This window comes from Rattus norvegicus, chromosome 2 (genome assembly GCF_036323735.1).
Source record: "Rattus norvegicus strain BN/NHsdMcwi chromosome 2, GRCr8, whole genome shotgun sequence".
Lineage (NCBI taxonomy): Eukaryota > Metazoa > Chordata > Mammalia > Rodentia > Muridae > Rattus > Rattus norvegicus.
In genome coordinates, this window is record NC_086020.1 from 137,466,811 (window position 1) to 137,491,004 (window position 24,194).

General features: G+C 44.4%; 1 protein-coding gene across 11 annotated transcripts in view; it reads right to left on the reverse strand.

Moving 5' to 3' along the window:
- Elf2 (E74 like ETS transcription factor 2) overlaps positions 1 to 24,194 on the reverse strand; it is a 90,726-nt gene that overhangs the window by 21,024 nt on the left and 45,508 nt on the right. Inside the window, exon 1 of one of the 11 annotated variants that reach the window (XM_006232327.5) lies at positions 2,714 to 22,998. The exons of 9 other annotated variants lie outside the window; for them this stretch is intronic. In XM_006232327.5, the coding sequence (XP_006232389.1) occupies positions 2,714 to 2,771 (58 nt within the window). In that variant the 5' untranslated portion in view covers positions 2,772 to 22,998. Of the gene's footprint in view, positions 1 to 2,713; positions 22,999 to 24,194 lie in introns of those variants that run through there. One more of the 11 variants, NM_001012181.2, reaches the window with a different exon arrangement.

The window sequence follows — 24,194 nt, forward strand, 5'->3', positions numbered from 1 at the left end:
AAAATGTGCAGAGACTGGGGTTGGGGGTGCAGCTCAGATGGCCAAGTGCATGTTGAATCCCCCAGCACCACGTAAGCTGAGAGTGGTGCACATACCTCTAATACTAGCATTCAGGTGATGGAGGCAAGGATCAGACGTTCAAGGCCAGCCTCAACTATACGGAACTATACGAGGTACATCAGACTTGTCTCAAAAACATAAACACGGAAAAAAATTGAAAGCATCACTCTCATCTCCCATTAAAAATTATCAACAATAAAACCTAGAACTATAGAATATTAATTCTTTTAATTCATAATTTCTTCTCCAGCTTTTAACGTATTGAACTAGCTTTGAGTAGAACATCAAATTCTTTGAAATTCTCCTCAAAGATCCTGTAAAGATTCTTCAGATTACATGAACATGAAAGAAGAAATAACAGTGTGAGAAGTCTTATCTAGAATACTGTGATTTAAAAAAAAAAAAACATTAGTTGTAAGATTTCTGTAAGCAGTACTCAAAAACCAAGGAGATCTGGAAAATGGCATCTAAAGTCTTAGAAAACCAGTATCAGAGGAGGTAAAGCACCTGCCCAGCATGCAGTAATGCCTATCAAAAGGTAAAAACACTGACTTCGTGTGTACTCCCAGCGAATCATATGCAGGCCACATTCAGTTTTACTGGTAATTCCAATAGCTCAGGCAGAGAAAAGAAACCTTTCACGTGTGAAATTAAGTCCTCTTACTCTACAGTGTTTCTCAAGGTTCTGACTGCAGAAACTGTGCAATGACTCTCTCTCAAGTGTTCACATGCATTGGAAATAACACCTTGAGGTTTATTAAGTTTTTGTAAGTATCGATGAGCACCACATGTTTGTCCATGGAGTTTAGAGAGGGGTGTATCCCCTGGAACTGGAGTTACAGGAGGTTGTGAACATAGATGCTAACATGAACCCGGGTCCTCTGCAAGAGCAACAAGTGGTCTTAACCAATGAGCATTTCTCCTGCCCCAAAATGGTATCTCTTTAACTATACACACTCGACACTCAAAACCCCACTAAGTCAACATACAACTGTACACTAATTCATACTGATCAATGCACTGAACATAACAAGGACCCAAGCTCCATTATGTTCCTCTCCTTCAGTAAAAGTTCCTATCCAAAAAGGGCATTTAAACACTGCTCAGTAAATTGTGATTTCCCTATTTTTGAAATGTGTAAAATATGCCAGACTAAACACACTATTCACCGTTATGATGTGTTATACTGCACATATAGTTCATTAGTCCAGATTTTATTTATATTTAAAGTTCAGTCAAATTTAGGGATAAACACATATTGATAATTTTCTTCCAAACCGAACTGAGTCGGGTTTGTCCACCAAACTACCAATTTCGAGATCCCTAAAAACAATAGATGGGAAAACTGTTCAGATCTTTTACAGCACCACTGTTCGGTTACTATTTCTCATCTTCCAATTCCACATCGATGGAGATGTGAAACAGGACCAGAGAAGGGACTGCATGCGCTTATTATTTCGGTAAGCAACAGTGTTCAAGCAGTGCCACATCGACCTGAGGCCCTCGCTACGCTGTCTGCTAGCAAGTAAAGCTGCTTTTTCTATGTAACTTAAGTCCGTGCCCTTCCGCTGCAGCAGTGGCGCAGCACATCCCCCACCCCCGCGGCCACTTCCGTGTTTACACTCCTCTTCCCTCCAATTCCATGCGTACATTGTCAGCTTCACTCCCGCCCAATCTTCATTGGCCCGGCTCGGGCCCTTAGTCCCGCCCCCAGAAATCAACGTTCTTATTTGGAACATCTCAGAGCGCAGATTGGAACCGCGGGCCTGTCAATCGCGCGCGTTCTGTCCTCTCCCAGGCGCTTCCGCTATGGTGGGAGGTTTGGGGGAGGGGAAAGGGGGGCAATGCCGAGCCGAGACTTCCCGGGGGCCAGGACGCCCTCCCGCCCGCACCGCTCCTCGCTTTCATCTACTGTTGACCAAAATAAACGTTCCCCTCCGCTGTCCCAAAGCCCCGGGTCGGCTGCACGGAATACACGCGGTGTCCTTCCCGTCCCCCCTGAAACACCCGCCCCACGAGGGAAGGAAGGGCAGCAGCCCAGTTTCCCCACCGCCGCCGTTAGCCGGGGCGGGGAGGTGCCGGGTCGGCGTCCCGCTCAGCACCGGGAAGTGGCCTCAGGACCGTTACTCCGGCGCTGCTCCGGGAGGGACGAGGCAGGAGGCCGGGCGCGTTTTGGCGGGTAGCGCCCGGGGCCGCGGCGTCCATGCGGAAGTGGCGGCTGTGTGAAGTGTGAGGCGAGGGCGGCGGGCGGCCAGCGCCCCCGACCGTGGGCAGGGGCGGCCTCTCGGCCGGACAGCGTGGCAGGCGGCGGGGACAACAGCTCCGCTCACTTCCTGGTTCCCCGGCAACTGGGGTGAAGCGCGCAACTGGCCCGCGCCGACTCCCCAACTTAGCCCGGCTCTGTGCCCGGCCCCCGCCGCTGCCGCGCTCCCTGGAGCGACAGCCCGGATCCGAGGCAGGTTACTCTCCAAGGTGATCACTTCCTGATTTGTCGCCTCCATTACTTCATTCACTCCCCCCTCTCCGCAGCCGCCCGGCTGCCGGAGACGGACACCGGACCCGGGCGCTGACCGCCCCGGGGGACACTCCCCGCCCGCGGGGCGCCCCCTCGCCCGCTGCACGGATGCACCGGAGAAAGTTCCCCTGTGCTTACCGGCCCGGATGAGCAGATCCAGCTGGTTCGTGGGTCCCTCATGCAGAGACGTCGCCATGTTTATCCCGGGGCTGGAACTGCTGCTTCACATTGACTTACACCCTGAGCAGCGGCGACAGGGGAGAAGGCGGAACCCGCGGCCGGAGACACACGCCGTGCGGGCGGCACACACTCACGCACTCGCACACACTCCGACGCCCGGATCCTTGCGCGTCCTCCGACAGGAAGCGGCGGCCGGCCCGCCTCCCGCCGCCGGGCTGAGCAGCCCCACCACCTAACGGCAGGGGCGGCGGCGGCCCCGGCTGGCAACGCGATCCTTCCGCCCCGCGCCCAGACAGGAAGTCCCGGGCGCCGGCAGCCAGCGGCCGCACGGACACCTGAGGCTGGGGAGCCGCAGGCCGCCCTCGGGGACGCGGGCCTCGGCAGGAAGAGGCGCGCTTCACGTTCTGCGGAAGCGAAGTCTGCAAATGTCCCCTCTGGAAAAGAGCCATGAATCAAATTTTTCTTCCTAGAAAAGACCTAATTCCTAGTCCCGCAGCTGTACATAAAGGTGGCTTTTTAACTTGTTTTGGCCTTCCCAGCGCTTATGCAACATACAATCAGTTCCGTTGAAGGAACTGCACTTTAAAAAACTTGTACCTAGAAAATATTCTAGAAACATCACTAGGGAAGTCAGGAGTCTCCAACTACTTCAAAAACGACTTGGTCCTGCCTTCTCTACAGAAGTCAGAGTACACTAGACAGGTAATTAGTAAACAGAAAAGAGCCGCCGGGCAGCCTCGGGGAGACTGGATTAGAGTCGCTCGGTTTGCTGGCCATGAAATTCCTGTGCCCTCACTTTTATTTGGTTGACTTGGACAGATGAACGTATCCACCCATAGCTTAAAGATATAAATCATCTTTTAAAAAACCGTTTTCCTTTAAAGTGACATACTATAACAAGGAAAGGAAAATAATGGCTAATTAGTGGCAATAAATTAGTGGAAATACAGGGAATAAGACCTAACTAAATGCCTTGCCTGTTTCAGAATATCTTAACATAAAAACTGAAACAAAATGTTACCCCAAAGTTGTTCACCACACATTTTATGTAAAATGCACCTCCCAATACATTTTGTTTGTTCAATAAAAGTTACTGAATAAAAAATAATCATCTGTAATGGTAGGGTTACACATTTTATCTCAATTAACTGCATATAAAGTTTGACAGTAATATAACATGATATGGTTTTATAAGTTTACCCAACACCACTGCAGCATCAAGATGGGTTTACTTAAGACTGCCACGCATAGGACAAAAGGAATCAGCTAACTGATAGCTCTTATTTTTCTTTGCTATCATTTAGAAATAAGAATCTGCCATTGACAGGCAGCATCTTTAACAGTTTCTATATCAAGAAAGATAAGGAATACCAAAGGGTAATTTAATGACTTTAGGCAGATCATTGAAACTGATAACAAATCAGAATTTCTGCTCCAGTAACACATTTTCCATGTATTCTATTTGTAGGTAAATGGAAACCAAAGGAAGGGATGTGTGTGGTGTGTAGGTGACAGATTAATGTGGCTTAAAAACAATAAAATAGATTTCTCAATCTAGGACACTTGAACTTTTAGCTTAACTGTGTTTCAGATATATCTGAGGCAATGTGTGTGAGTGTAAGCATGTATATGCTTTGCTGAATGTACATCTTGATTATCTATCTGTATCACTGTCTGACTTACATTTTAAGCACCTAGAAAATAGAAGCTGCATATATTCTTGCATAATAATTTATACGCATAGCACATATGTACAGAGAAAATAATGCAAAAAGACTCATCTGGAAAACAGTATTTCTATACATTCAGAACATAAAGCAGAATGCCGCCAATGTTAAGGCATGTCTATCCTGCCTTAAAAACAGGCTTTCAAAAGCCACCAGTTATTTACTGAGAATAGTAACTAGAGTGGCCCGCTACTAGAATGTATACAGGTATGAACTGGCAATATTGCATTTATCAAGAATCTAATATGTATACCTTTATGAATATACAAACACATTTGCATTTTTTCAAGTCTCCATGATCAAAGTTAGTTATAAGCAGAATTTTAACTAAGTATGAATACACAGGCTTTTATAATATATACCTTAAATAAAGGTATATATTCTGCTAATAAAACTATAGAAAGACAATACTATATAAACTTATAAGTTCTGGCAAAGAGAAAAAAAAGAGGTAAAGCCTGCATGCTAAGTACTTTACCTTCATTCATGTATCCTGTCTACATCCCTATTCAGCAGATAGTACTATTCTAATCCCTGAGTGATGAAGGATCTCAGGGTCCTTGCTTAAATAATTACAAAAGGGTCAGAATTTGAACCCAAATACTCTGATTCTAGCACCTTTACTCTTAACTCTCCCCAGGAACAAGAGTCACATCCTACTCATGCCACACAAATTTCCTCATTACAGTTTCTCTTTTATAGCTCCTTCTCAAAAATATGTAGCTTAATCTTCCTCTCTCTGAACTTAAATCTGCACTCCTAACAAACAGAATAAAGCTGAAGTGACTGGACACGACCCTAGGAGGAGGCCAGATACTGTGTCACAAGCAACTCCAACAAGTTCGCAAAGCTAGACAGTGGGCAGGAATAAAGGTGCTCCTACCAGCGCGGTGTGCAGTGAGCTGTCAGGGAGACAGCTTTCTCTAATCGAGTCTTGAGATGATAACCCAACTGACAAGGCTGCAGCCTCGTGGAAGACCCTGAACCAGGACCCTGCGTCAAAGCCACACCCTAACCATTAACCTCAAAAACTGTGTGGGATAGTAAGTAGTTGCCTTTTTGTTTTTTGAGTTTTTTTTTTGTTTTGTTTTTTTTTGTTTTTTGTTTTTTGAGACAGATTTCTCTTTGTAGTCCTGGCTATGCCAGACTGGCTTTGTAGGCCAGGCTGGACTTGAACTCAGGGATCCACCTGCCTCTCCCTCCTGAACCATGCACCTCATAAACATGCACTGCCACACCAGGCAATAGTTGGCACTTTAAAATGCAAAATTGGGGGGTAGTTTGTTAATCAATTAAAAGTAGTAACGGAAGGGCTAGGTTAAAATTATACTCTTCAAGTCAGTTCTTTGACTCGGCTTTATACTGCTGCATGACTATACTCACTGCTCTGTGTGAGCCCACGTGACATTATTTCAGCCTTTCACAGATAAATCAATGTCATTACACTACATGCACTTTTTCTCATTACCCAGTTACACTCAATCCCTGCTAATGTAAGTAAATGCATGCTTTGTTAAAAACATTTTTTTTTAAAGACAGGGTTTCTTTTTGTAGCCTTGGCTGTCCTGGAACTAGCTCTGTAGACCAATCTAGTCATTGCTTCCTGAATGCTGGTATCAGATGTGTGAACCACCCCGCCCCCGGCTGCTTGTAAATTCTACAGAGCATTTCAGTGCACAAATGTACCCAATTGCATTCATCAAATTTCTTTCTTATTAGACAAGTTGTTCCTGCTTTAACATTTTTAATGATATGTTTTTATTATCTTAAGTTATGACTCTCTGTAGTGTGTGCACGTGAGTGCAGCTGCTCCAAGAGTTGGAAGTTGCAGGTAGGTGTGAACCACCTGCCACGGTTGCAGGGAATTGAACCTGGGTTCTGCCAAAGAGGAGTACATGCTCTTACCTGCTGAGCCATCTCTCCAGTCCAGTTCCCTTTCTCAAAGAGGGAGTTTTGGGTTTTAGTTTTTCATTTGTTTTCCATTGGTAGTGATTGAACCTAGAGCCCCACACTGCTAAGAGAGCTCTCTGCCACCGAGTTATATATCGTGCTAAGACTTTGTGGAGGCTATGGGGAGACACAAGGGCTCCTGTAACTCTAGCTAGCCACAAACTTGCTTTGTAGTTCGGGATGACCTTGAACTTCCAACACTACGGCCTCCACTGGAATTACAGGAATGGGGGTAGGGGGGAGGGATGTAAAACTTGGGGGCTTTTTCCTCAAGAGTCTCACTTTTTTCTATTGAAACAGGTCCTGTCAGTGGCCTGGAGCTGGCTGGGTAGGCTAGACTGTCTTTTCTGGCCTGTAAAATGGTAACATATTCTAAACTGCAACACATTATGTTTCAGGTATCTTCTGCCAGCCTGTTGCTTAACATATAACTCAAATTGGTCACCCTATAAAATTTCATTTTTTGATGTCAAGTTATACCTATTTTCCCACACAAAACATATTAAATAATATTCCAGATAATAAGTAAATTACAGAAGAATTAGGAAATATTTAGGAGCTGGCAAAGGTGGCTCAGTTGATGAAGACGAGAACTGAGTCTGTACACTTGGCTGTGTGTTGCACACACACAAACATTTTAAGTTTTTAAAGAAATATTCAGAAGTTAATTATAAAATGCAAAACATCAAACTATGGGTGACACAGATAAAACAAGCAGTCAGGAGCAGTTTCAAAAAGTAATTAATTAATAAGCTGCAGTGTGTTGTAGTGTGCACAGTTAGTCCGAGCACTGAAGGACCGAGGCAGGCAGATCTTTGTGACTTTAAGGCCAGCCTGGTCTACAAAGTGAGCTCCAGGACAGCCAGCACTCCATACAGAGATGCTATGTCAAACAAAACACAACAGAACAGAACAAACAAACAAAAAGCCAAAACACAAAAAAAATAAAAAATAAACAAACTAAGCATTCAAGTCAGAAAGATGGGAAACCAAGTAAACAAAAAGAGAGGGAAGCCATAAGAGCAGGTAAAATGGGAAAAAGCAACTGCAAACGGAAGGTTCCTAAAGCCAAAGGGGCTTTGACTCAGCGAGAGTCATCACCAGAGAAAATGAAAGACAATATGTACCAACTATACATATCTATGTGTCACAATGTAATCATATCTGAATACCGAATACTGAATTGATACCCACTATCCAATAACCTGCTTTAGGAAACTTTATGCTAATAAACATGATACAGAAATAGTCTGTAAACCAAGAGAAAATATACACATGCTTTAGCTGAAATGGTAAACTTCAAGAAAAGAAACAATAAAAAAAAAAACCTTAAAATATTGTCAAAAACCTTCCCTACTCAAAAGAACTCCAGACTTGAACACCTTTTTAGATACTAGCAAATTCTTATCAATTTTAATTAATTACAATTCTTTGCTGAAACAGGGAAAAATAAGTGAGAGCCACCTGCATTCTGAGGCCAGTGTAATCTTATTCTAAAACTACCTAAGGACAATGTAAAAATAAATCATGCTTGAATACACATATACATTTAAAGACCTTCCTGAGACAAAGAGAAGAACAAGGCTGACTAACACCCCCTCTAATTACAGTGAGGCCCCCACGTGCCCCACGTGACCATGTCCATGGAGGGAAACACAACTGAGCACACTGGCCATGTGCCACAGCTGAGGTAACTGGTTAGCGGTGTGCTAAGCAACGTGCATGCCTAAACAACAGTGCTTACTAAAAATACAGGCAACATCTAATAGCATTTAATCAGGGTATAAGATATATGATTGGGTATAATCAAATTAAATTGGATGTTTACATGATACCTAGACACAAAGAATTAACATACACAAAAGATAAGGAATAAATCTCTTAAGTATAAAACAAATGCAATTGTACAATCTCCATCCTAATGTATATATGTGTGTTCATGTATATGCACATATAGAAATCACATATATGCGCTTTAATAAATAGTCCATATTTACTCCTTGTTTTCTACGTGTATGGCTATTAAATTCTAGTTATGGACATACACATTCTGTTTCTAGACCTTCAATGTATCTTGCAAAATTATTTCCCTGCAGTACACTTTAAATTTTTTTTTCACATTTTCTCCTCCCTTCCTCTCATTTTAATGTTTTGGTTTTGGTTTGGTTTTTCAAGACAGGGTTTCTCTGAGTAGCCCTGTCCACCTGCCTCTGCCTCCGAGTGCTGGGATTACGGGTGTACACGACCACCTCAGTCCCTCTTTCGGTCTAAAACACTTGACTCACTCTGTATGTATGGGGTCTGCTTCCAGGCTCTACTCTCTTCTACAGATCTTGTGAATACACTTCATCACTGTAGTCAAGAAGGAAAAATAATTTTGCAAGATCCATGCCACCTGATTTACAAAGCGCCACCTCCCCTGGCCCTCTCTTCTCTTACACAGGCACGCACTCTAGCTCCAACTCGCCCTGGCCTCCCAAGTGCTGAAACGATCGGCACCCCCCACCCCACCCCCACGCTGCTATTTCATATGTTCCTCAGCTTCACGTTCTTTTCTCCTTCCTTTCCTTTCCTCCCGGAGTTTAAACACAGCGCCTGTGTATACCAAGCACACACCCTTCCTCCTGGCCAGAAGTCATTCTTTGTGGGCAGACAAGTACACAGGCCTTTCTCCTTTCGAAGAACTGTCTAGGGCAGTGGTTCTTAACCTTCCTAATGCTGAGACACTTGAAAACAGTTCCTCACTTTAATACTTCCTCACGTTGCGGTGACCCTCAACCATAAAGTTATTTTTGTTGCTACTTCGTAGCTGTAATTTTGCTGTTATGAATCATAACGTAAATATTTATGGAGATAGAGGTTCACCAAAGGCGTCACTACCCACAGGTTGAGGACTGCTGACCTAGACTTAAAAGATCTTCCTTTTAAAAAGAGCTTGTCAAATTCTGCCAAAAGCAAATCTTCATGGTTTGTGACAAAAAGGAAACTGGGTTTTGCCTTAGCCGGAGAAGGAAAACTAGACTTAATCACGCTCAGTTTTCTTATTAAAAGAATGAATAACGGATCTACTTAGATTTACAATGAGTGAGCCATTACTGTGGTAAACTGGCGGCGTGTTGTGCTGTCAGATTTATTCCCCCGTACTTAATGAAGATTCTTCTATTCAGCTTGGGTTTTACTGGGAGGCCATCTTTCATTCTTAACGATTATTGCTGTGGTAGTCAGCAACCCTTACACTTTTTCCTTTTTGTATGATGAACCTCCAGAGCAACCTTAATGGTAGGTGTGAGTCGATCAGCGCCTAGCCCAGTTGTCACAAGTGTCACCCAGCAGTGGATGGACACAGAAGGAGACCCACCAGGGGTTGGGGATTTAGCTCAGTGGTAGAGTGCTTGCCTAGGAAGGGCAAGGCCCTGGGTTCAGTCCCCAGCTCCGGGAAAAAAAAGAACCAAAAAAAAAAAAAAAAGAAGGAGACCCACTGCCAAACACAGGCAGAGCCACGAGAACCCCACAGAAGAGGGAAGAGGAGGAGCCCAAGGGATGGAGGACACAGGATCACAGCCAGCAGAATCAACTATGAAGGGCTCAGAAGGGCTCAGACTGAGGCAGCAATCATGGGCCCTGCATTGGTCTGAGCCAGGCCCTCTGAGTATGTTATGGTTGTGTAGCGTGGTGTTCTTACGGGACTCCTAATACTGCACGTGGGGGTGTCTGATTCTTGCCTACGGGGGGGGGGGTGCCTAGCCTTACTATAATTCGTTATGCCATATTCAGTTGATATCCCTGGGAGGCCTGCTCTCTTTCTGAAGGGAAATGGAGGCGTAGATCTAGAGGAGAGGAGTAGTGGGAGGGAGTTCTGGAGGGAGAGAAAACTGCTGTTGAGATGTAATATATGGGAAACGATTTTTTTTAAAAAAATTTTTTTAAAGGATATATGAGTAGTCTTTTAGATTTCAAATGCTAACCCATTTTCAAAGAATGGCATTTGTTTTAATGTGTCTACGTGGTCCTAGTAATTGAACTCAGAGCTTTGTGCATACCAGGGCAGTCGTTTACAGCTCAGCCGTACTCTCAAACCTGTCTACTCTCATCTTTAAAGACTTTCCCTCTTGTGCTGGCTACTTTTAATGTCAAGTTAACATAGGTCAGGAAGAGAGATCAACTGAGAAAATGCCCCCACCAGGTTGACCTGTGGAAGGCCTGTAAGACAGGTTCTTAATTGGTGATTGGTGTGGAGGGCCCAGGCTCTTGTTACAGGTGGTGCCATGATGGGCAGATGGTCCTGGAACTGTAACAAAACAAGGAAGTAAGCCAGCAAGCACGCAACGCCTGCTTCAGTTCCTGCCCTGCTTGAGTCTTCCTCCTGACTTCCCTCAGCGATGGGATGGATACTACCTGGTACCGTAGATGAAATAAGCCCTTTCCTACACAAATTGCTTTTGGCCACGGTCAAGGTGTTGTATCACAGCAAGAAACTCCCTTTGTGTTATTGCGTTGGCTAGGACCGCCAGTAACGCTAACGTGTAAAGATATTACCTGACAAGTGATATTTACTGTAAGTTTGTGGGGTTTATTTTTGGTTTTTGGTTTTGTTTTGTTTTGAGACAGTCTTGCTGTATATTCCAGGCTGCCTTGAATTTGAGATGCTCCTCCCCAAATCCCCAAATCCTGTGATTACCTGACAATCTTCTTTCCCATTAAGTGATATTTACTGTAAGTAATGTAAATGATATTGACTATACTGCGAATGTATGGGCCGCCATACTCAGCTTACTGTACATTTCTAGTAATACCCCTTATGAGGTTTCAAGTTTCAAGTTTCTACCCTCAGTAGACAATACATCTTAACAAATGCGTGTTACATCTACTGAAACCGTCACATGGTTTCTTTCCTTCAGTCTAATCTCATAGTGATTTCATCGCTAACAGTTTTTCGAACATCAAAACCTCCCTTGCAATCTTACTGTGAATTCACTGTGTTTTTAGATGGACTTTATCCATCTGTATTTGGAATTGATGAAGCTATGATCATAGAAGAATGCCACCAAATTTTTATGTTTCTTTTTATTATATTTTAAATGTTTATTGTGGGGAGAGGCAGGCACGTGCCATCGCACATGTGTAAGAGGTCGGAGAACAACTGTTAGGCTCAACACCCCTCCTCAACCTACAGGGAGTGAACATAGGATGTCAGGCTTGACAGCATGCACTTTACCCACTGAGTATCTCACAGTTCTGATATCACTTTAAAATATTCCAACAGGAATTCTCTTACTTGTCAATATTTCATACATGCATAAACTGCATTCTAATTATACTTTTCTTTCTAGTCCTGTTATCCCCCTTCCTCCTTGGAAATGCCTTGTGAACCACTGAATTTAACTGTCCAGGCCATCTGTGTGATCATGGGTTTGGAACTCTCCACTGGAGCATGGTGACCTCACAACAGGTTCACAACTAAAAGCAATGACTCCCCTCCTAGAACGTGTCGTCATCTAGCAGTCCAGCAGGGAGGGGTAGGGACCCTTGAATCATCCCCCATCCACAACTGCCTGTTCACAGAGCTAGTCATGCACAGTTCCCAGTGCAGGTAACCGGCCCACAGCGGCATTTTGCACACAGCCCTTCTCCTTACTTGGCAGTTCTTGCATTCCCCCCCACCCCCCATGCTCCGAGGTGCTCCCTGAGCCTTGTTTAGGTCTGGGCACTCATCCTTTATTCTCAGCACCTAGGGCAGCTGTGGGGCTCTACATTCACCACAGCTCACAGCAAAGAGAAGCTCGTCCGTGGGCGTGAGCCCAGATGCTATGCTCATAAGGCACTCTGACCCTATGTCAATTTAAACAGCAGCACTAAGTTCGCCACTCGTGCCTGTAACTCCCGGCCATGTGTTTTTGATGAGGTTTAAAGTTCCATGCATGGGTTCTGCGTTACTGGCCTCAAATCCAAGCAGAGACAGTGAACACACTCTCCTAGCAGGCTGTTTGGAAGTTCACAGTATTCATAGCTGTAGAAAAGTACTGAGGCCTTTCTCTCCCAGCAACCTGCACGATGCCATCCAGCACTTGAGAAAGTAGCCAGCAGACGATGTTTCTAACTCGGTTCCAATTATTCTCTGGGCCTTGAAACCAAAGTATAGGTCTTCAGCCGCAGGGTCTCAATACCTAGTTCAGGCAGGCAGTCAACAGGAGTGGCGAGAGCCAATTCTGTCCCAGGGGACTCTGGGGACTGCCAACCAACAACTCACACAGAGGCACCCACTCCTGAAAAGGGACTTTCGTTTAGTGAACCAAGGCTCTGGGAGCAGCACCGTCAGCCATGCTGGGCATCTTCAGTGTTTTCTTTAATGCTATTCTTAGTGAGGTTGCAGGACAGTAGCTCGCATACAGCTTTCTCCATCCAGCTTTCCTTCTGACTGACCGTCTCCCCTGCCCCCACCATCTCATACATTTTCAGCATTATCTGTTTTATAAATTTTCAGACTCTTTAGCAATAGCTCGTTTAAAGTCTTCTTTGGACTTATGTTTTGTTTGGGGGGGTTTCTTTCCTTTTTTGGGGGGGGGGGTGGTGGTGAGCCAGGGCTTCCCTGTGTAGTCCCAGCTGTCCTGGAACTCACTGTAGGCCAGGCTGTCCTGGAACGTAGAGACCTGCCTGCTTAGTGCTGAGACTAATGCGTGTGCCACCATCCAAGCTTTGACTTATGTTTTTTGTCATTGGAAAGAAGATAAGTTTATTTAAGGAGAAACAAAAGAACATGAAGTAGCGCCAGAGCTAGACCCCAGCTGTACGCCAAAGGGTGTGTTGCAGATTTTCTTTAACTCTGGAATGCATTATTGCTCTTATTTTCCTTAAACTTTTAGAGCATTCATCCATTTTCTCGGGTTTGTCTTTCATCAATAGTGATGTCATTTCTCTTTATCTGGTTTGAAGGTTTCGCAATTACGTGTATTTTACCTTCCCGCTTGCTGTGATTCCAGCACCTACAAGGTCGGAGGCAGGGAAGGACTTCAAAGTCAGGCTCCATTGCATAAAAAGCTTGAGGCCAGCCTAAGCTACTTCAGACCCCATCTCAAATAGAGCAAGTGAAAGATGAAAACCTATAGTCCGTCCCTATTGGCTACTGTACTTGGTGTCATTCTGTCAGTACTTTATTAACATTGGGGTACGAAACATAGCTTGTACTAATCTTCATCTCCAAGAACTAATTTTTCTTAGACTTGTTTTATTTTATGAGCATGTATGTTTTGACTGCGTGTATACATGTGTGCCATGTACATGCCTGGGTCCTGCTGAGGTCAGAGCGGCCATCAAATGCCCTGGAACTGGAGTTATGCATGGCTGTGAGTCTCCATCTGGATGATCCATCTCCCCAGCACCGCAGAATATGTATAGAAACAGGTTCTAGTCTGTCTTTCTTTAATTATTATGCTCACTTATCGTGTGTGTTGTACACAATCACACATGTGTGACCATGCTCAGGCCACGGCGCACGTGTGGAGGGCAGGAGTCAACTTAAGGGTGTCAGTGTACAGGGGTTCTCTCCTCCTACCACATGGTCCTGGGCACCAACCCAGGCTGCCAGGATTGGGCAAGTACCTTTACCCCCACTGTCTTTATTTTTAAAGATTTTTCTCTCCTTCTTTCCTTCCTTCCTTCCTTCCTTCCTTCTTTCCTCCCTTCCTTCCTTCCTTCTGTTGTTGTATCATTGTTGTTTTGTGTTTTTTTAGTTTGTCAGTTTGTTTTGGTCCCCCCCCCCCATTTGTTTGTTTTTCAAGAAAGAATTTGTTTCTCTGTGTAGCCATGGCTGTCCTCCAACTCAGAGATCCATCTGAGTGTTATGTGTCACCTGCCTCTGCCTCTCCGAGTGCTGGGATAAAGGTGTGTTCTGTCACCACCCAGCCAGATTCTTCTTTTTAATCCACGTGTCTGTGTGAGTATGTGCCGTATACTTGTACATTTCTGTCAAGACTAAAGATCCTCAAGAACAGGGGTTACAGGCAACTATGAGCCAACTGACGTGGAGCCATGCTGCAAACTGAACTCGGGTCCTCTGGGAAAGCAGTAAACGCCCTAACCATTGGACCACCTCTCCCCCCAGCCCCCAGTACTACTACTTAATCATGACAACTGTTTTCCACCTTGGTTTCCCGCTTCTGCGTCACAGCTGTTCTTAAATGCACATCAGGTAATGGTTACGTTTCAGAACTCCTCCTCGCCCGAGAGCCTTAATCTTAATTCAAGATGCCCACCCTAACCTCTTTTGATTACCGCCATGTCCCTCGTTCTTGTTTGAATGGTTGTGTTGTGTGTCACCTGTTTCTACTTTTTGGTCTACATTGCTGAGTCTATTGTGAAGAACAGATGTGTTTAAGGTCCCAGTGAAGGGCCCTGGTAGAATGTGACGGTTTTGGACTTCTGTTATCCTGGCTTATGATTCTGACACCTATCATTTTCCTCATTTGTTGGATAAAAATGTATTCCCTAATCTAACGCCCAGTTTAGTATTTTACAAACTATATTTCTTGGGTCTAATTTTGGTTTGGTTTTGATCCTGGGCCATAGCCCACACTGGCTCAAACGCATGACCATCTTGCCTCAACCTCCGGGTGATGAGGACCACAGGACGTGTGGCCCCATTGGTGTGGAAGCTCCCACTTGTCTTACTCACATTGTTGGACTTAATCCCTTCTAGCTTCCTCTCTGACCACAGCTATGCAGCGGCTAAAGAGCAAGGACATCAACTGCACAGTTCCTCAATAAACCACAGACTTCTCAGTGCTCTGTCCTGGATCGATACGTCTTCTTCCCAATGAATTAAAAACAGCCTATTGTAATTTTATGGAGCACATCATGAAAATTCAATCCAATAAATGCAAATAAATCCGGCTGGGTAAAAGTTCATGACTACATGAATTCACGTGAAGTCAGCTGTCCCCTCGAAATCCAGTGAGCTCGCATCCTTGAGTTCAACCACCTACGAACTGAAACTACTTGAGGGGATAGCATTAGTACTACCACGACAGTCCTCTTCCTCACAACAACTATTCACTAGGTGTAGCATGACATGACGTGAGTACAGAGTGGTGAAAACACTGGAAACACTGCTGTTTGACAAGGAACTTGAGGGCAGTGAGGTTTCTTTTTTAAAACAAGACCTCATTGTGTAGCTGGACTGGTCTTGAACTTACAATCCTTCTGCTTCGGCCTCCCAAGTACTGGGATTACAGGTGCCGTACGGATGTTGTTACTGGGGGTTTGGGGGGGGGTGTGTCTTAGAGTCAATGCATTCAAGGGCTGAGCAGAGTGGCTCATGCCTGTAATCTACACTTGAGAAGTGAGAGGGAGCCAGGGTGAGAAGTTTAAATAATCCTCTACTACACTAAATGTCTGGGGCTAGCCTGAACTACACAATACCCTAGCTCAAAAAGAACAAGAGAAACAAAAGGTTGCAATTTGTTTCCCATCTGCTACTCCAGTTAACAAAGACGACCTATAAGAACACATGAGCACCACCAGATGGCGCCAAACCACAGCCAGACTGAACCAACCGCACGCCAATATCCCACTCCCAAGTCTCATTCACAGTCCCCACACTTTTCCTTCACCCCTGCACAAAACCACTGCATTTACACTAACCTCACATTCAAACCACGAGAAATGGTTGGGATTTTTGGAAAGTATTTACTACCTCACGTAGTAGCCTCGTTTATCTCAAAGCTGCAGGTGCCAGCCTATGATAAAAACGTCAAAAGACAAACTGAACAATGGAAGGCAATTTGTTCCAGGAAGCAAACAGCTTATAGTGGGGCTGAAGAAATGGTTCAAGCATTAAGGACCCCACTCTAGTTCCCAGTACACACATCAGGTGGCTCACAACCATCTGTCTACACCTCCAGCTCCAGGAGATCCAAAGCCCTCACAAAGGAAGCTTCACACGTGTGACTGACACTCGCAGACATAAAATAAATACTCAAAAAAACTAGCACATATCCAGGCCTAGGAACTTTCTGAACGCTTTCCATTTTTAAATTTGTGTGTGTATACATAAATTATTTCAAGTGTGTGAAATGTGTGTAACCTGCATGCGTCTGTGCACCACCTTTCAAGTTGTGTGTGTGGAGGTCAAAGGCAGCACCAGATGCCCTGGAACTGGAGTTAAGATGTTTGAGCCACAGGGTTGGGGATTTAGCTCGGCGGTAGAGCGCTTGCCTAGCAAGCGCAACAAGTGCTGAATCAAACCTGGGTCTGCTGAGAGAACAGTCAAGGATCGGAACCACTGGACAATCTCTGCAGCCCAACGCCCAACAGAATTAGACTAACAGAAGCGGTTAAAGCCAGTGCGTGTGTACGAGTGTGGAGAAGGGGTAGGATAGGACAGTTCGTCACAGTATGTTCCTTGAAGGTGGGCTCTGGAGCCTGCACACTCTCCGCTTAAATACCTGCTTCTACACTCAGAAGTTACTTAGCACGGCATTGTCGTGAGTTATGTTAATATATAAAACCCTCAGAACAATAAAATAGCAATATAATAACTAGCAATATAGTAATGAAACTTTGTGTTTTGTTGGGCTTTTTGTTTTTATTTTTGTTGTTTTTAGTTTTGTTTGCTCTTACTACTTCTAAGCATATGAAAGGAGGCAAATTTCAGAGTCTCAGTCCCAAAGTAATTCCAGGCAATAGTGACACACGGTCCCAGCCTTGGAAGGGAGAAGCCAAGGCAGGAAGGAACTTGCCAAAACACCACCACCGACACCACCACCGCCGCCACCATCGCCACAGCCACAACACTACAGGTTGGCTTAGCTATAGGATGATTGCATTGCATTTGATGGGGCCTGAGTTTAATTCCCAGTGAGCACTGCAAAGAAAAATAATAAAAATCTACTGAATTTCATCCTGTGTGCAATTAGAACTCACCTGAAAGATTTTAAAGGGAGAAAAGGGAAAAAGAGAAAGGAGGGAGAAAGGTAGGGACACCAGGTTTTACACACACACACACACACACACACACACACACACACACACACACACTGATGGCATCATTTAGGACGTTAGCTTATCTGATTTGACTTTACTAGCTTCTCTGCCCCTAAAGCAGTTACCTGTCAACCATGTCCTCAACAGTGACATTTACTCATTTATTTTTCTTTTTTTAATACCTTTGTTCCCCTGTCTCTTTATATAGCCCTGGCTGTCCTAGAACTCAATCTGTAGACCAGGCTAGCCTCAAACTCATGAAGCTTCACCTGCCATTGTCTCCCAAATGCTTCAATTAAAGGTAGCATCAGCATGTATGGCTTTGATGATGGAATTTAATGTGGCTTACACTAAGGTTAAGCATCTCCATTGTAAGGGGATGGATGGATGGGACAAGGCTTCCGGCCTCCATTGCTTGAGGACAATGACCCACCAGCTTACTTCAGTCTGTTTCCAAATGTCATCTAAAGAAGACTGTCGGTTATTATGTAATCTGATTTAAGACACAAAGCTTTAAGGTATGATCAACTTACATGTTCCCTGCATTAAGTCCCCAGATGCAGGAACTGCTTCTCTTGTCTGTCACTGTGGCCCATGCCTTAAGTTGTATGGGACATATAACAGGTAATAAACTTTATTACTTACTTTGCATGTATTCATTGCATGTTGGAAAGGTGCCTCTGCCACGGTCCAAGTGTGGAGGCTAGAAGACAATGTCCAGGGACAGTTCTTTCCTTCTACCATGTGAGTTCTAGGGGCCAAACCCACATCTCCAAGTGTGAGGTCAAGTGCCCTTAGTCACTGAGCCACTGCAACAGTCCTCATTAAGAATTAGGGTTACTAATGCACCGTATTCTTTCAAGGACACACACCACTACTACTGTAGTACTTGTATCAGAGTAGACTGCAGTGATCACTGGACTTTGAGAGCGACAGCAGCGCTCTCCTCCTGACTGTCCCCAGTAGTCAAGGGAGATTATCCACAATGTCCTGTGACTAACAGCATTAACCTCACCTAAAGACTTATTAGACTGAAAGCTGTCAAAGTCAAACCACACACCCACAAAACCAGAAACATGCACTCCAGGTGTGGTGGTGGCCAGCTGTGGCCCAGGGTACTAGGAAGGCTGAGGCAGGAGAATCATTTGACCTCACAAGTTAGAAGCCAGCCTAAGCACCAAACAGAACAAGGCCTCACTTTGAAGAACAAAAAATTCTAGCCAGCAGTCTGTATTTTTACAAACCCTTCAGATAACTCCAGTGTATGCTCGGACGTGGAAAGCAATGTTTTCCAAAAAGAGATGTTCTGTCATACAGATGGGGGAACCTCAAATCAGTATAAGGTTCAATGAAGCTAAGTGGCGGGAAAACTAGCACAATACATTTGACAGGGTGGTTTTTCACCACTTAAAGCAGAGCTGGGAGCTTTAGTGTAGAACACTTGCTTAGATGTGTGAGACCCTCGGTGCACTGCCTAGTGCTGCACAGGGAGGGAGGGAGGGAGGGTGGGAAGGGAGGGGGGAGGGAGGGAGGGAGGGGGAGGGGGGCTGGAAAGATAGTCAAATAGTTAAAAGCACTTGCCATGCAAGTGAGACTCTGGGTCTGACTCCCAGAGCCCACAGCAGGAGAGAACCGACTCTTGAAAGCTGTCCTCAGACCTCCACACTTGCTTCATGGCACGTGTGTGCTTACATACATGTCACAGACACACAACAGCAATAGTCTTTAAATGAAAGAAGATGACGGGAGGATGGTTTAGGCAGGGGTAAATGTGTGGACCACCAAGCCTGAGTTCCACCCTGGAGCCCACAAGGTGGAAGGAAAGAATGGACGACTGCAAGTTGTCCTCTATCTTTGACAAACCACACTGAGAGTGTTTGTGTGTGTGTGTGTGTGTGTGTGTGTGTGTGTGTGTGTGTGTGTGTGACAAAAAAACTGGATCAGGCATCATAAAGTTGCATTTAATGCTTAATTAATATATGGCACAATTAAACTTAGTATATATCACATTTTAATGTTTGCCTATGGCATGTTTTTAATGATTGTTTCATGTGTGTGGGTGTTCTGCCTGCATGTACATCTGTGCACCACATTCAGTGTGTGCAGTACCCACAGGGGCCAGAGACCACATGGGATCTCCCGAAACTGAAGTTATGGATGGCTGTTTGCCACCATGTGGGTGCTGAAACCCAACACTGATTGATCCTTTGGGAGGGTAGAGCCAATACTGCTGAGCGTCTCTCCAGCACCTACAGGACATATTCTAAATGACTGTCAGAACTCTGTTGTTAGTAGAGAAAAAAGGATATACAGTAGAATACAGAGCCTCCTCCCAATGCTTCGACCCTTTAATACAGTGTAACTCCTAGCCACAAAGTTATATTTGTTGCTACTTCATAACTGTAATTTTGCTGTTATGAATCGTAATGTAAACACCTGTTTTACTATGCTCGTAGGCAACCCCAGTAAAAGGGTCAAAACCCATGGTTTAAGAACCTCTGATATACAGGAAGAGAGCCCGATGGAATGTTTAGGGGCAGTTAAATAACAAACCCAGCCAGCAAGACGGCTTGGTAGATAGAGACACTTAAGACAAAACCTATGAACTCAAGTTTGACCTCCCATAACCTCCACACATGCACCATGGGGGACATGAACACACCCACAAATAAATGTAAACAATAAGTAAATACATGGATGAGAATTAGCAATGCTTCACTGGTTTCTAAATGAAGTTCAACATGTTCAATATTATTCAATATCATTGCTGTAACTTTTATTTTTCAAACAAGGTTTTCAAGCTTGCTCTGTAGTCCAAACTGACCTCGAACTCAGAGATCCTCCTGCCTCTGCCCCTCAAACCCCCACCCTGAATGCTGGGGCTAAAGGTGTGCCACATCCAGCTTCTCCATGACTTTCTGAGCAGTAATAAAGGCGTAGTTCACACCATGCTGCATTTGTTATAGATATCCCAACGCAGAAGTCATGGTGAGCGCTACTCTATAATGACGGCAGTAAGACAGACCCTACCCAGGAGTCTGAGGCCCAGGAATTACACAGTGAGTTCCAGACTGGGAAAGGTAGTCAACGTCCTGACTCAAAATTACATGCATGCATGCATGCATGCATACATGCATACATACATACATACATACATACATACATACATACACACACACATACAAAACAGTTTACGTAATTCTAAAGACTAACTAATAAGCATGCCCCAAATGCCAAGACAGGGTGAGAGAGAGAGGAGGCACAGCAGACACTGATGGTGCAGCAAACGCTGACATGGACTCTGCAATAGACTTACTTTCTTTCTTTCTTTCTTTCTTCCCTTCTTTCTTTCTTTCTTTCTTTCTTCCTTTCTTTCTTTTTAAAGATTTATTTATTTTATATATGTGAATACACTGTTGTTGTCTTCAGACACACCAGAAGAGGGCATCGGATCCCATTACAGGTAGTTGTGAGCCACCATGTGGTTGCTGGGAATTGAACTCAGGACCTCTGGAAAAGCAGTCGGTGCTCTTAACCTCTGAGCCATCTCTCCAGCCCCAAGCTTGGTTTTCTTAAACAGGTGAATGTGTGCATGCAGACAGTGAGAGCCCATGGAACTGACAACTGCTTGCTTAAGGAAGGTTCCAAAGGACTCGTGAGTGCAGTGGAATATTCATATTCATTCTTCTGAACATTTTAATACACATAAGAGGGCTAAGCAGGCAGCCATCAGAAACATGGATGCAATGACTGAAAACGGTTGCATCACAGCAACTCGCCTTTATTCAAAAAAAAGTTTAAGGGCTGGAGAGATGGCTCAGCGGTTAAGAGCACCCGACTACTCTTCCAGAGGTCCTGAGTTCAATTCCCAGCAACCACATGGTGGCTCACAACCATCTGTAAAGAGACCCGATGCCCTCTTCTGGTGTGTCTGAAGTCAGCTACAGTGTACTTATATATAATAAATGAATAAAATCTTAAAAAAATTAAAAAAAAAGTTTAATGGAAATCATCTTCTGTGGGTGCTGGTACCTGCCTGAAAAGGCCAACAGCCTTTAAAGGAAGTGTGCCTACATTGTATAGTTTCAGAGAGTTAGAGTCCATAACCATCACAGTGGGAGCACGGTGATAGGCATGGCCCTGGAACAGCTAAGCACTTACATCTAGAGACAGAACCACATAGCAGAGAGAGGCTCAGTGGCAGGAGTCATTTGAAACCTCGAAGCACCTCGGTGGCACACCTTCTCTAACAAAGCCACACCTTCTAATCCTTCCCAAGCAGTTCCACCAAATGGATACCAAGTATTGGAGTATATGAGCCTACTGGAGTCATTCACATTCACAGCACCATGGGGAGCAGCCCGAACAAGTCTTGCATGTGCAGGCAAGCACACTGACTACCATTGGGCTACATCTGCCCCCAGTACTGTTATTCTCTCTGGTGAGCACTGTACGCCATCAGCCATTTCAACTAAGAACAAATCCATTAAGTTTGAAAAACTGAAAGTCAGAGAAATGCCACTTTAATAATGGAAGAAAAAGGGGCTGGGGATTTAGCTCAGTGGTAGAGCGCTTACCTAGGAAGCGCAAGGCCCTGGGTTCGGTCCCCAGCTCCGAAAAAAAAAAAAGAACCAAAAAAAAAAAAAAATAATGGAAGAAAAAGCTACCCCAAATCAGTAATGAAACTAATTCTTCAGGTGCCAAAATGAATTGAAGCTTTTAACCATTAACCAAGAATACACTTAAGTCCTAACCTTAGCCCCAAATAGGGCCATACAGGGCATCTGTATGATGTATAGCCCAGCGTCTGTTATGAGCAAACACAGACATATGTAAGGTAGGTGCCAGGAACATCTGCATGTGCCAGCATAGAGAGCTAACACGCAGTTAGGCCTGAGTACTAGGATAACTGCCCTTCATTTTCATAGAGCACCATCCTAGTTGGGAGAAAGAACAAATACGCATGCAGGCATGCTAGTTCACACCTCTATAGTACGGAGTTACTATTTTAAACAAGATGTCACCAGTCCCTGTTCATTTTGGTACTGCCCTGCTTCAAGGCTATCATTTTTATCACATATATGATATATATGAGATATATACTACATACATACACATACACATATATATATATATCATGTATATGGATAAATGTATATATTATAGCCCTTTAAAAAATGACAAGTGGGCGCAAGGCCCTGGGTTCGGTCCCCAGCTCCGAAAAAAAAGAAAAGAAAAAAAAAAAAAAGACAAGTGGGCCGCTAAATGTACCACCTTTTACTACCTGAGTGAATGACATTAGGTGTCTCATCCAGTTTCCTGGAGTTTTTACAAGGACTGTTCCTAAATGCACGCACATTGCTTAACATACATCTTATCAGTTACTTCAAGCTGATATATGCACGGGTATTGTGCTAAATCACAGTTTTTTCCCCCATCTTTGTAAGTAATTACAAGTAATTTAGTAAGAACTAAAAGCTCACTTCTTGGGGGCTGGGGATTTAGCTCAGTGGTAGAGCGCTTACCTAGGAAGCGCACGGCCCTGGGTTCGGTCCCCAGCTCCGGAAAAAAAAAAAAAAAAAAAAAAAAAAAAGCTCACTTCTTTTTGGCAACTAAAACGAACATGGAGGATCTCACTAGTGCAGCAGCAGCTCCGCCCCATGGTTACTATGGAGACCACCGTGCAAGAGTAATCAGAAGAGTGCACCAGACTGGGGTGGTTAGATTACAATCCTGCCAAGGTTTACAATGCCCGTAACAACTCAGCAGGCATTTGTTGATATTTTTGTCTATGTTTTGAATTTTGTGTTACTTTTTTAAAAATCCTATCATATGCCAGGCCATGGTGACCCACACCTTTAATCCCAGCACCCAGGCAGAGGCAGAGGCAGGCTAATCTCTGTGAGTTTGAGGCCAGCCTGGTCTACAGAGCTAGTCCTAGGACAGCCATGGCTACACAGAGAAACCCTAACCCCTCAACAAAAAAAAAAAGCAAAACAAAAATCCATCATTAACATTTTCACATATTTTATTGTATAGATCCTTTCATAAGCATAACCTTTCCATATATAATTATGCTTATAGCTTATAGTATGACATAAGGCCCCAGACACTGACTCTGTGATGCCAGTGAATATGTAAACAACTATCTGTATAGCACAAAGTGTTGAAAAGTAGGGAAAGCGTCTCAAGACAACCTTTATTTATAGATAACAGAACCAAAAGCAAAACATTAACTTGAGCTTCCTAACCCAAATGATTCAAATGATGTCTCTACATAATCCCTCCAATGCAACAAAGAGAATGGTACTCAGATCAGGCCAGATGCTGTGTCTCACCCAGGGCACAGTAAGACCCACACTCAGAGGTGCTCGGGGAGGACGACAGCATGGGTAATGAGTCCTCCTCTTCTGCATGAGCACTGTCCTAGGTGGCCACGCCTTCACTCCAGAGGAAAGGCTGCCCATCCAACTATGTGTCTTCATGCTACGACTTTTACCTCAGCCCAGAGTGGAAGGTGGGAGGCGTTTCTTTGTCTTACTCTTTTCATTTATAGAACTCTGCATTTTGGAAGCCACTAAGTCTGCATTGTTATAATTGGCTTAAAGCCTACAAACAGTTCTTTACTTCCCTTAATAAAGCTCAGGACTTGGACACAAAGCTTCGAAAGCCTTTTACTCCCCTTTCTCCCCACACTGAATCTCCTTTGGCAACTCAGAGATGCCTCGTTCCTCCAGATCTTTCCATTTCTGCCTGGCTGGTTACTCCAAATCCTTCACAAACAG